This window comes from Python bivittatus, unplaced genomic scaffold (genome assembly GCF_059951505.1).
Source record: "Python bivittatus isolate LINGU-HERP-01145 unplaced genomic scaffold, Pbiv_v1 ctg000330_np1212, whole genome shotgun sequence".
NCBI classification, from domain to species: Eukaryota; Metazoa; Chordata; class Lepidosauria; order Squamata; family Pythonidae; genus Python; species Python bivittatus.
The window spans coordinates 45721590-45735653 of NW_028277058.1; the positions used below are offsets into that span (position 1 = coordinate 45721590).

The following is a 14064-nucleotide window of genomic DNA, read 5'->3' on the forward strand; positions in this document are numbered from 1 at the left end:
TATCAATTTCTGATACTTGTGTTTTGCAAGTAATATCTCAGCTGGGTAGAATGGTTCCAGAGCTTCTAAGATTGCCATGCTAAAGAAGATATGTCTCTAGTAGAACTAAATCAGTATTGCACTGGGTTTCTAGTGCTGAGCATCCTAGGAAAGAATGATTTCAACTAAGCTAGAGAAGAAGTGAAGAAAGAACTTCTGAAACACAGTTTTTGTTGGTTTTTGTATCGTTCTGTTGTATTTAACTTCTGATGACATGATTTTGTTTAATCATCTATAACAGTATGTGTGCTTTTCCCCCTGCCAGGTTGTAGTATTATGCTTTGCAATTATTTTGGGCAGCTTTTCACAGAGTTATGGACCTAATTCCTCCATCACAAAAGCTGTGCTGCCAACTCAGCATTCTACACCAGAGTCATATACAGCATCTATAGGTGAGTCCAAAATCATAGGAATTTCTAATTTTCCCAGTTTGTAAAGCATCCTTTCTTAGTGTAGGTACTCAGAAGTTTTGTTTAACTACAACTCCATCACCCCCAAATAGCACAACCAATAGTCAGGAATGCTGGGAACTTGCATTGGCACCAGTGACCAACTAGTAACTAATAGGTTCTAGGATTTGAGACAGTAGGCTCACACCAGGTATTGAGTATAGATTAAGAGAGTTTACAAAGGGAAAAAGAAAATATGCCAGTCCTTTCAGCTACTTAGGAACCCCTGAAATTACAGAGGACAGATTCCCTGAAACCACCTGGCTGATACATAGCACCTTCCTAAATCTTTGGGTCTATGCTGAGATTCAAAATGTCTGGGGTCTCTTGCCACTTTTTATACTTTTTCAGAATATGGGAGATATAAATAGCATAACACCTGGAGATGGTTTGATGACACATCTTATGAGTGTCTTGATCACAACCCAGACAGTTGACCGACTGCCAAAGATATCCTAATTAAGACATTGTTCTTAGCATGTATAACTTATTCCCTGTTCTGCAGGTGTTAGACTAGGGAGTACATGTTCTCTTTGTTGTTAATTGTTAAAAGCTACAATATAGATAAGAGGCTCAAGAGTGAAAGTAATTCCATGATAATAAAATATCATCTGTTATGTAACCCCATCTAAATATGAGTGTAGGAAATCTGTCTTACACATGTAGACAGAAAAAAAGTGGACCACTATACTCTCTTGCTGTGTCTTGCAGAGCTATAACAGACAGCATTTGGGACCCAGTCTAAGAAAGGCTGCAGTATTGTAGGGCAGGTGCATATGGTTGTTTCTGCCTAGAAATCTACCAGTCATTGATGTTGGCTGGTAAATCAGGATCAAGGTATGGAAGTGAACTCTGTTTTATTGCTCTGTTCATGCAGTAAAAGGATGTATGGGGAGCTGTGCAATCAGGAAATATCTAATCTAGAACCTTTAAAGCAGGGATGAGAATCTGCCACTGGCCATACTTTTTTTTATTGGGAGACAACCAAGACTGTAATGGATGGAATAATTATGTAGGTACATCACTAGGATCTCTGGATAGTGCGTGCATGTGTGTGTGTGTGTGTGTGTAAAGCAGTGCAACTCTTGGAGACTAAAGGTTTGGGTCTGTGTATGATCTATTCAGTGCATTCGGAAAGTATTCAGACCCTCTTCACTTTTTTCAGTTTTGTTATGTTGCAGCCTGATACTACAATCGTTAAAATTCTTTTTTTTTTCTCATTAATCTACACTCAGTACCCCATGACAAAGTGAAAACAGAGTTTTAGAAATGTCTGTAAATTTATTAAAAAGGAAAAACTGAAATATCACATTGGCATAAGTACTCAGACCCTTTACTCAGTACTTTGTTGAAGCACCTTTGGCAGCAATTACAGCCTCGAGTCTTTTTCAGTATGACACGACAAGCTTTGCATACCTGGATTGGGGGATTTTCTGCCATTCTTCTTTGCAAATCCTCTCAAGCTCAATCAGGTTGGATGGGGACTGTCAGTAGATGGGGACCGTCATTTTCAGGTCTCTCCAGAGATGTTCAATAGGGTTCAAGTCAGGGCTCTGGCTGGGCCACTCTAGGACATTCACAGAGTTGTCCCTAAGCCATGCCTGTGTTGTCTTGGCTGTGTGCTTAGGATTGTTGTCATGCTGGAAGGTGAACCTTCGGCCCAGTCTGAGGTCCTGAGCACTGTGGAACAGGTTTTCATTGAGGAAATCTCTGTACTTTCCTCCATTCAGCTTTCCCTCAACCCTGACCAGTCTCCCAGTCCCTGGTGCTGAAAAATACCCCCACAGCATGATGCTGCTACCACCATGCTTCACTGTTGGGAGGGTATTGGGCAGGTGATGAGCGGTGCCTGGTTTCCTCCAGACATAACGTTTCAAATTGAGGCCAAACAGTTCGATCTTGGTTTCATCAGACCAAAGAATCTTGTTCCTCACAGTCTGAGAGTCCTTCAGGTGCTTTTTTGCAAACTCCAAGCGGGCTTTCATATGTTTTGCACTGAGGAGAGGCTTCCGTCTAGCTAGATACTACAATTGTTCAAATTCATTTTTTTCATTTGGTAGCCAAAACGTTCTCCTCCACTAAAGCTATTGAATGCGATCAAGCACGGTGAAGTTTCTTGTCTTCACAGGTGTCAGATTTACTGTTAGTTCTCTCTCTCTCTCTCTGCAGTGAGATCAAGGAGCCTGCTGACTTATGAGGGACCTTATCCACTTGAGGAACAGCCCTTCTCAGAACATAGCAATGGCTGGGACAGGCACCTGGATGCTTCCAAGGCCCTGTCTTTGGAACCTGTATCCAGATCACAACCCAATCAGGTTACAGAGATCACAATAGCCAATGAGACAAGGCTAGAAAAGTCAGTGCTGGTGGGGCTGCAGCAGCACAGGTGAGTATTTGGCAAAAATGGGGTGGGGGCAAGTACAGGTGGCTCAGTGCCCATTGTAAGTGTTTGGTTTTGAAGAATGATAGTGGGAAAGGGAAATGGAAGCCTGCTTTAGTGAGAAACAGAGAAATCAATCTGCTTTTTTTAACCAATTCTCATTCAGCTTGATGACAAATAATTTGCTTTCAAAGGAAAAGAAAATTTCATTGAAATTCTCAGGGATGCAGTGTGATGTAGACCCTTTTTAGCTACAAGGTGACTAAGGGGTGGGTGTAAATGTTATGTATTTGGTTGTATAATTATTTATCCAATGGACTGAAGCCTTCCTGGTTTCCCATGCTTCTATTAAATCCCTAGGGGACTCTTCCCACTGGACTTTTTCACCAGCAAAAACACTGGGTTTGCCCTATCCTTGAGAAATCATTAGAGTATTTCTTCTTCCCATAGGGAAATACAGAGATGCTGTCCACCTAATTTCTCTGTTTACAGATGTGGTGGGAAATTTCAAAAGGCCATTAAGTTCCACTCTAGATTGCTCATTTCTTCCAAGAAAACAGCATGGCCAGAGTGATTGGAAAGATAATAGAGCCAGTCAACATGATGAATGAACAGTACTTGGGAAACATTCCTTGCCGAAATTACTACAAAAAGCCTATGCACTTGGAAACAACCTCTAGATAACCCTTGCTGCAGAAGGCAGTCTGGATTTCCTTTTTCCAGAGTGGTTATAGCTCAATGCTAGAATCAGGACTGTTATCCAGATAGAGAAATAGATAGATGATTGATTGATTGATTGATAGATAGATAGATAGATAGATAGATAGATAGATAGATAGATATAAACTAATTGATCATATGAGTGTTTTTCATCTGCATACATTTGCAGATGAGGAAAAGTAATTGTGTCAAAGGACAAAAAGTATGGTTTCTTTGTGCCAACATCATTTAAAATCTGTACCACAGTAGGCATTACTTTAGAAAAGAAAGTTTTGTGGGTTTTTTTGCCTACAGATGGCAATGTTAAAAATGACACATGCCATCTGCAAGTTTTATAAGAACTCAAATTTTAAAAAAATGCTGCCTGGTTTGTTGGAAACACCTTTTTGGTTAATTGAAAATGGAGTTTTTGAGCAATTAAACAAACACATTAATAATATAATCATGTGCATGTCTACTCAGAAGTCATTTCCATGGAGTTCAATGGGACTTGCTTCCAGAAAAAAAGATTGTAGGATTGCAGTTCAATTGAGTAATTGTTATAATTCCAGGTAGAGAACACACTTTGCAGGTGAGAGGTCTCAAATTCAAACCTTAGCATTTCAAAGTTAAATGTTCTTAGATGGGAAAGTTGGGGTTTATATTGCTTGAGATCTTGCCACTGTGAAGTGAAGCTAAATTGTTCACAGTAACAATTAAAAAAAAACAAAGTAGTCATTTTTTGGTTTGCTTGGTTTTATACGTACTGCCATTTTATAGTAACCTGAATTCTTCCTCATCTCTGTTTATAGAGTCAGTTCAGAGCTGGATGCAAATGAAACACTAAAGATTGTTGAAATTGACAGAAGAGTCAACGCTACATCTTAGAAAGGAGAAAGGAACATTTTCCCCCCTTATATCTTCCATCTTCTTTCCAACCAAAAGATCTGAAGGACTTGCCACTGTCAGTAAATTTCAATTGCAAGAATGGAGCACTTGTCTGATTTTTGTAATGACGTGTGAGAAAGTGGCTTTGGTTGGCTATTCTCCAAAATTTCTAATTCTCACCTGTTAGTTTGCCTCTTCATTCCTAAACCCAGGAAGATGGTGTTGGTGGAGAGATATGATAAAGGCAGACCTTTCTTGTCCCACTGTTTAAAAAAAAGTAACTGTCATGCCTGAGTTCTGCCATAGTATTCATATTGGGATGAACTATGTTGATGCTATTTTTAATGCCACCAGTGGTAGGGTGTTGCCTTCAGTGAAAAGCTCCTCTGGAGCTTCTATGATCATGGTGAAGCAGAAGCATAACCAAGGAACTTTTTTTTCCACCTTCTCTAGAAGAACTGGACTGTAGACATGTTCTATGTCCTAGTGGGCAAGAACAGTTCTGGCAAAACATTTTGGTTTTGGTAGACTCAGAAGTTTCAGAGTTCCTTTTCTCCCATAGTGACATCTATGGCTTAAGGCCGTCTTTCAGTACATTAGCTTAACTTTTCCCAGTCTGATGACTTCTAGCTGTGTTGTGACAGAACAGAATTCCCAGTAAGTAGAGAACGTATACCAGGTTCTCATATGGATAAAGCCTCTGGTTGCTTATATTCTCCTATTCTTATATTCTCCTGTATCTTTCTATTGTAAATAGTATTTATTAGTTTTTTTTTTCCTATGATCCAAGCTGGAATGGCAAGTCAAGGATATAAGATCCTTCAAATGATCTTAGTGGACTTTGAAAAACTTCCAAAACTTCTTTTAGGCTCCAGGCATTAAACTTTTAAAAGTTTATATATATATGTATTTCAAATTTGTCACTGCCCTTCTTACTGGGGTGACTCTGAGCGATATAATCTAAATAAGATTTTTCCTACTTCCTAACATGTTATTTTGTTTTCTCAGTTGTACTTGTTCTTAAATTGGCTGTTGCTGTGAAAACCAGCAAAGATTCCAGTCTCCAGCGAGCTCCAAATACTATAATCTTAAATGATCAGAACTTTTTGGGAGGAATTATTAGTATGGATACGTTAAAATAGCACTTCCTCTATAAAATACAGTTGCATAGCGCCCTTCATAAAAAAAATTACTTACATGCTTAGAATTAACAAAATAATATGTCCAAATCACTTTCTAGTGAGGGATTTTGCAAATATCAAACCTGGACAACAATGTTTATTTTCATGCACTGTATTATTCATGATGCCATCATTGATTCCAGAGGTCTGTAGCTAATAGATTTTAGATAGCTGGTGGGTGGGTTCTAAAAGAAGAGGATGTTATTTTAAACTCTATATTTATGGATATCAATTATGGGGTTGTGATGCTCTTAATAATTGAGTAGTGTGTAGACAGTGTATTTCTTTTGCTGTGTATATGCTTCAATTGTATTCACTGTTTTTTATTGTGCAAAGTAAAGTATTTTAACTAGCTAATGTTTCCGGATCAAATGTTGACTGATGCAAATTGGTAGTTTTCCATTATATAAGAATTTGACAATTTGCTCCTCTTTTTCGTCTGTCCCCAGAAACATTCAGTTCATGATTTACAAATCTGGGTTGAATGTCAAATTTTAAATGTTTTTCAGGAAATATCTGAATGTAGGGATTTTTTCCCCCAACCTTCAATTTTGAGGAGTGGGTGCTATCTACTCATAGTTTAGCTGTCAATAAAACGAATGACTAATATTAATTGCCAGTCATGGCTGGCTCCTATGAAGAAATTAAGATTTCTAATGCCAGAAGGCCATTGTGCAAACCACCCCCTCCCAGTATAAAATGTTGTATATTTAGCATCTTCTCTCTCGCTCTGTGATAAAAATAATTCTTCTGTAATTGCTAATCGGAAACAAACTGCTCTTTTTGTGTTGTTATTTTGAAGGTGAAAGCTTGTAGGCAAGCTTTCTCCAACCCAATGTCCTCCAGCTGGACATGTTGATTTATTAGTCTCTTCTTCCCCCACCCCTACCTGAAGCCTTGCACCCAATATTTGTAGAGCTGAATCCAACACTTCAGAGCCCAGACCTGTTGGTTCTCATGTCATAGAACATTTTTCTTTCTCCCATAAAAAATATGAACCCTTGGAAGGAACGCAGAATTTATCAACTGCCTAAGGTAGTGTTGTCCAAACCTGGCCACTTTAAGATGAGTGGACTTCAATTCTCAGAATTCCCCAGCCAGCCATGCTGGCTGGGGAATTCTGGGAGTTGAAGTCCACTCATCTTAAAGTGGCCAAGTTTGGACAACACTGCCCTAAGGAGAGGTAATTTCAAAAAACGGAGGGATAAGAGATACTAGTTTATGCTGAAACACTTGTAACATGTTGTTAGGGAGCCTTCCCTTACATGTAATTACAGTTGTTGCAAGTTAAGTATCCTTCTGATATCAACACCCAGTGGACTAATCTGTCTTTTTTTTTTTTGGTTTGGTTTTGCATATTTGAATATTTTGAACTCACAATAACAAGTTGAGGGATGTGCAGACTTTAGAACACTGCTTGGAGTTTTGAGTGTTTGTGGTTCACTTTGAAAGGCAAGATTATACTGTGCAGGCCAACATTTCCTTTTGTACATATTATGTAAATCTCTTTCCCCTATTCCATCCTCTTTTCAGTATGGTGAAGAAGGTGGCATTTTTTGTTCCAAAGAACATAGCCTGATTTTTTTTTTTCCTTCCAAAAGGAATGGGGAGGAACTGTCTAAGGATAATCTATTTATTTATAAATAAATGCACATTAGTTAAATGTAATTTAATTCTTTCTCTGAAAAAGGAGATCATTTTCTGAGCCCATTTTTCTTTCTTCATAATCCCACAAACAACGCCAATCTTGCTACAGTTTAAAGATGAACAAAATGGTAAGGATACATAGGGACAGGTATGGAAGTCAATGGCAATGTGATAAATGATGCTTAAATGTTTGTAGAATCTGCACTATTTGAGCATTTACAATAGCAGGAAGTGACAATGAGACAATTATCCTGCCCCTGCTAAGCAATGCGAAACACACCACACTAATTCCATTACAATACAATAAATACAAGAAAATAATACAAATATATAATAAAATACAACCCAGAGTCAGTTTAGTGTAGTATTAAGGTGCTGGACTAGAAACTGGGAGACCGTGAGTTCTAGTCTCACCTTAGGCATGAAAGCCAGCTGGGTGACTTTGGGCCAGTCGCCCTCTCTCAGCACAACCCACCTCACAGCAGGGAAAATAGGAGGTGGGCGCGTTATGTCTGCCACTTGAGTTCTGCAAAATAAAGATAGGATAAAATCTAATGAATAAAAACATTGAATACCAATTTTACAATGGAATCCAGGGGCATAGATACAATTTATGGCCTGATTGAAATGAAAGTGCAACTTTGGAGTCCTTGATTTTCTGTGCAAGATGTAATGGATTTTCTGACCCATTTTAGCATCTTTTCTCAGAGAGGTGCAGAGTTTGCAGTTAGCTGGGTAAACATATTCAGCTAACCATCCTAGTATTACCAGATTTGGAGATTCCTAATTTTACTTTTCTAGTGAACTAGTGAATCTTATCTCTGTAAAATGATTCAGTGCAGAGATATAAGTGAGATAATAATATACTATGTATAAAAAATAAATTGGCAAAGAAGATACCCATTTAATATGGAATGAATGAATGAATGAATGAATGAATGAATGAATGAATGAATGAATGAATGAATAGTAGATCAGACAGGACATACATATCTTTAGCAAGATTTTGTTGAACTTTATGATGTAGGATTCAAGCACAACAGGATGGACTTTAGTGCATCATTTGCTTTGGAAATGTTAACATTTACAGAACTCCATGGTTCTAACATGAACTGCATAACAATTTACAGTATCTAGATAACTGGGTTATCTTGTGCTAAGGTAGTTAAGCAGTACCTCTTGAGTATCTTTTTAATCCAATTTGGTTCTATTGGAGATGATGGATCTTTATTTGTACCAATAAGTGTGATGTATGTAGAAATATGTATTTCAATTTAGCCCTGAATGACAGAAGCTTCTTGGTTGTTTCAGGCATCAGATGTTCAAGGAAAATTGTTAAGATGTTTTAAAATGCTATTTATATTGCCCTTGATTTGCTTCTTTTCAAAGCTAAAACTTTCATAAAGTTTAAATTTAAATTATCACGATTCTTTCCTGGTCCTGGTCCCATCTACTTTGTGAAGTGTCGCCCCTATACATCACTTAAAATGTGTCTCTCTTGTGTGTACTGTACTTTAGACTGAAAATCTGAAAGTGTGTTGTCAATGGGACACAGTTGCCCATGACATAATTACATTCAGTGACTTTAGGGGAGTAATGTGACTGGGATTTATTTCATTCATAAAGATATTGACATTCAGGCTAAACTTCTTCTTACTCTTGAAATAGAGGTCATGATTTTATATAGTGCACACACATAGTCCCACTAAAATTAGCAGAATTAGGTTTCACGTTATGTCTTTCTGCATCCAGTTAAGGGTGAGGAAATATTACTATCCATCAAAGTTCCTTAGAACTTTCATAAATTATCACTGCCTTTTAGCAAAGCTTCTTATATGTTAAGTGTTCATTTGTTATTATAAGCCAGCTTGAGGGTTGTTGTCAAGCAAAAAAGTGAGATAGAAGAACTCACTTTTAATAATTAATAATTATATCTGTCATTTGTATCATGTAAGCCCAAAACCTGATATACTGGGTGATCTATATTGACATTTTTCTGTCCAGAAAATCTCAGTTCTTTCTGCGACGTGAATATGCAAATATATTTTTTACCCACATTTAAATGGAACTGACTTACTAAAATACTGCAGTTATTTAATAAAAAGCATAAGGTAAAAATTAAAAATGCCAATACCTTCAACAACATTGGTTTAATATGTTCTATACCATTTTTATATGCATACACGTGCACTTCTATGCATGCATATATGTATGTATGTATGTATGTATGCCCTCACATACTTGGGAGTGGGGAAGAATTTTTGTGTAAAAAAAAGCAAAACTTTTATTAAGCAGACAAGTTTAAAACGAAACTGCAAACTAAATGCTTTTTGTACGTACCTAAGTGCAACTATGTAATGCTTTATCTATTTTCTTGCAAATAAATATTTTCCTACAGAAAAGAGGAGCCTTTTCAGTCATTGTATTTTAAAAATTTGCTGTTTACTCAACGATGGTAAGGAAAGAAGTACTTGACATCTACCAACACATGTAAAACCAAAACCTGAATTGCACGAAAACCCAGCAGTTTATTTCTCCCCTGGGCCATCCAGATATATCTGGGAAATCTGCAAGTGAATGGAAGTCTGCAACTTTATTTTCTGAATCTAGCATTCAAGCTACATTCTACTTAATAGCAATTGATTCATCTCTAGTCTACAAATGGATTCAAAGCCATTTTAGGTAGTGACCATCACATCTTCTGGCAGAGCTCCATAAGCTAATTACAAGCCAATTATGTGTTGTGTGTATACATTAGTGCTCTTTTTTCCGTGTCCTAAAACCATCTCTATATGGATCCCAGTGTCCAGATAAACAACTTTTATATATGCAGATGGGCATAATTGAACTCTACATAGATAATTGTTCCCAATTATTTATGTCTGGGGCCCCCAAATGTGTTTGTTGTAGATGCTAATAGGCTCACAGATTCCTTTCTACATCTTAAAACAAGGTTTTAAATTTAAACATGGGAAGCCGGTAATGCTGCAAAGTAAAACCCAAGCATCATCTTTGTTTCCAGGAATACTGCTATGCTTTAAATGAGCCCCTAAATATTTGATAGAAATTAACAAGATAGGGAAAGCTTACAGAGTGCAGATTCTGTAAGACTTTCCAGCCACTTTATTTGCAGTGGTTGTAGGAAGTGTTTGTATGTTCTGCATAACGAAGTAACATGTTGCATCTCTGTGGGGGTGTGCGTGTGCACTAGAAGCACGGGGCCAGCTGCGTGTGTTCTGCCCTGGGTCACATGATCGTGGGCTTAGGATGGAGCAGTTAGTAACATTTCTGAGTTACTGCCCTCCTGCCTCTCCCATAGGGGTGCATTGGGGGAATTCTTCCTGAATAATACTTTTCTCTGTAGGCCCTGATCTAATCTCGGTCTGTTTCAGACTTCCTCTCTCTTTTTCTGGCTTTGCCTACTACACCAAATTTGGTCCCATTCTGTTTGGGTTTTGCAAAGACAGAAGACAGAGTCCTGAATGAATAATTTGTTTTGCCATTCCATTGGATTGGAAATAAAAACACCCAGAGATTGGTCTGGAAGTTTGCCTTCCAGCCCCCTGATCCATCCCCAAAAGGACAAAGAGTAAGTATGTCTAGTAGGAAGTCTCCGGGGGACTGAGTGGTAATGTAAGTGGCAGGGAATATTCTGGGCCAGTCACTCTCAACCCAACCTACCTTGCAAGGCTGTTGTGGGGAAGATAGGCAGGAGTATTAGGTGGGATAGAATAATCATAAGAGGGGAGGAGGAGGAGGAGGAGGCATGGAAAGTACACCAGACAGTTGTAAAAGAAAAAAGGGCATTGGAAGAATTTCTGAAGGACAGTGAAGAAGATGCACTGAAGCTAGAATACCATGAAGGCTTACTGAATACTGAAGAGACCAAACTGGCCTACAGGAAAGACCAAATGAAGAACAGAAAAGGGACATGGCAAGGCAAAATATTACATGGCCAGTACAAAAAAAAAAAAAAAAACCTAGCAGGCAAAGCAGATAGCAACAAGACCTGGCAATGGCCAAGAGCAGGAAAGTTGAAGAAAGAGACAGAGGGGCTAATTCTGGCTGCACAAGACCAAGCTGTAAGAACAAATGCATACAAAGCCAGAATTGAGAAGACAGCATCAGACAGCAAATGCCGCCTCTGCAAAGAAGCTGAAGAAACAGTGGATCCCCTAGTCAGCTGCTGCAAGAAGATCGCACAGACTGACTACAAACAACGACATGACAAAGTAGCAACAATGGTGCATTGGAATATCTGCTAGAAATGCCATTTGCCTGCAAGCAAGAACTGGTGGGACCACAAAACAGACAAAGAAATAGAAAATGAAGAAGCTAAAATGGTCTGGGACTTTAGAATCCAAACAAACAAGCATCTGCCACACAACACCCCAGACTTAACAACTGTTGATAAGACAGACAAAAAAGTCTGCATAGTGGACATTGCAATACCTAGAGACAGCAGAAGAGAAGAGAAAGAACTGGAGGAAATCACAAGATACAAAGACCTGCAAACAGAAGTAGAACGACTATGGCAAAAGAAAGCAAAGATAGTACCAATAGCAATAGGTTCCTTGGGTGCAGCCCTAAAATATCTGGAGCACCACTTGAACACCATTTGCATCGACAAAATCACCACCAGTCAATTGCAAAAGGCAGCTTTACTTGGAACAGCTTACATCCTGCAATGGTACCTTTGACGCCATTCAGCAATAACATCTGCCTATCCCAGGTCCTTGGGAAGGACTCGATAAGTGAATAAAAACGTCAGATCCAGTCTAAACATCTGGCTGGCTATGTGACCAACAATAATTTGTTCCATTTCATTTGTTATGTCCCCTTTGGGAATCATTTTGTGAATAGCCAAGCTATTGCAGCGTGATGGCAGCTCGTGCCTGATCACAGGTGGTGGCTGTGGAATGTACTTAGAAAAATGGGAATCCCCAAACATCTCATTGTCCTTATGAGAAAGCTATATGCAGGTCAGGAAGCCACAATACAGACAGAACATGACGAAACAGGGTGGCTTCAAGTTGCTTAAGGAGTGCAAAAAAGCTGTATCCTCTCCCCTTATTTATTCAAGCTATATGTGGAATATATATTAAGGGAAGCTGGATTGGGAGAAGATGAGTGTGGTTTTAAAATTGGATGAAGAAACATCAACAACCTGTGCTATGCTGATGACAATAACCTGATAGCTGAACATGCAAAGGAACTGCAAATTCTAGTCATAAAAATCAAGGAGAACAGTGAAAAAATGGGATTAAAATTAAATATAAAGAAGACCAAACTAATGACTAGTACAACAACCAGTCTTAGACTTGACTTTTATATTATCATATTAAAATTTTTGATTATAATAGTAAAATCTAATACAAACTAGAAGAGAAGAGAAAGGATAACATATCATGTTATTAAAATGATATTTTATTAATAAAATAATAAATTAAAATTGATTTATTAACAATATATTAACAATTTATTAAATAAATTAAAAATTAAAATTAATTAAAATTAACAAAAATTATTTTATTAAAATTTTATTTGAAAAGATAATAGAAAAGAAAGGATAAAAGATAAGAGCCAGTTTGGTCTAGTGGTTAAGGCACCAGGCTAAAATCCAGGAGACGGTGAGTTCTAGTCCCACCTTAGGCATGAAAGCTGGCTGGGTGACTTTGGGCGAGTCACTCTCTCTCAGCCCAACTCACCTCACAGGGTTGTTGTTGTGGGGGAAATAGAAGGAGGAGGGAATATTAGGTATGTTCGCCACCTTGAGTTATTTATAAAAATAATAAAGGCAGGATTAAAAAATCTAAGAAAAAAAAGTGCAAGGAAAAAGTAAGAAAAGAAAGAGAGAAGAAAGAAAAGAGTAAGAATATAATAAAGAAAGTGAAAAGAAATAAGTGTCTCCCAACCTTCATCACAACAAGTATAAACAAATTTAGTGACTTTTCATCCCTTCTAAGGTTACAAACAATTATCTCTTCATCCCATATTCCATCCCTTATCTATAGACAAATCCATAAAGCATAATCTTTTCAGTCTTAATGTCAGCAGTAAGTCCATAAAAGGTTGCCAGAAGTAACAACACATCTTGTTTTAACCTTGATCAAATAAACCAATTTTATATTGCTTCCTTTTACCTCTAACAGTCTTAATCTTTAGTTAATTCAAATATTGTTGTAGGCTTTGATTTCTCTTCATTTCTTCTTTGTCCCATCGCACAAAAACCTCATTTGCAAATCCAATAGGAAAAAATTCTCCAGGTCACTCTCTTGGTTTATCATTTGTATTTTCCTTTTGAATTTTAAAACATCAGCCAATTTTTTTTTGTAGATCCAGTGAAAAATCCTTTTTCAAGTCATTTTCTTGGCCTGTCAGTTGTAAATCTACTTTCAATACCACCTCTATCTTGTCAGATAAAATTTGTTCTACATCTGTCATTTCTTCAATAACAACTTTTGGACATAGTCTATCCATAGAAGCAGACATCATTATTGACATAGTTAATAGTTACCTACTAATTTCTGACTCCTCAAAGGTCTCCTTCAGTATTTTCATTGTTATCATGTTTTGCATTTTATGGGTTTGCATTTTTTTCTTCTACCTAAAATCTTTAGTCCCCTCTAGTGTTCAGTTTTTAAATCATGAAATTACTTATCTCCATTATGTCTTCCAAAAACCAAAACAGATCTATTTCCCAACAGAAGCTGTTCATTCTTTAGAATTAATTCCAAAGCCTTATTGTAAAAGTTTCAATATTCCAAATTTATCTAGATCC

The 14064-nt window shown here is 37.5% G+C and overlaps 1 protein-coding gene across 3 annotated transcripts in view; it reads left to right on the plus strand.

Annotated features, from left to right (window-relative positions):
* CREB3L2 (cAMP responsive element binding protein 3 like 2) overlaps positions 1-6686 on the plus strand; it is a 64461-nt gene extending 57775 nt beyond the window's left edge. For all 3 annotated transcript variants that reach the window (XM_088141154.1, XM_088141152.1, XM_088141153.1), the window contains 3 exons: positions 305-431; positions 2658-2874; positions 4380-6686. In XM_088141154.1, coding sequence (XP_087997280.1) covers positions 305-431; positions 2658-2874; positions 4380-4455 — 420 coding nt within the window. In that variant the 3' untranslated portion in view covers positions 4456-6686. The remainder of the gene's footprint in view (positions 1-304; positions 432-2657; positions 2875-4379) is intronic.
* Positions 6687-14064: the final 7378 nt, after the last annotated feature.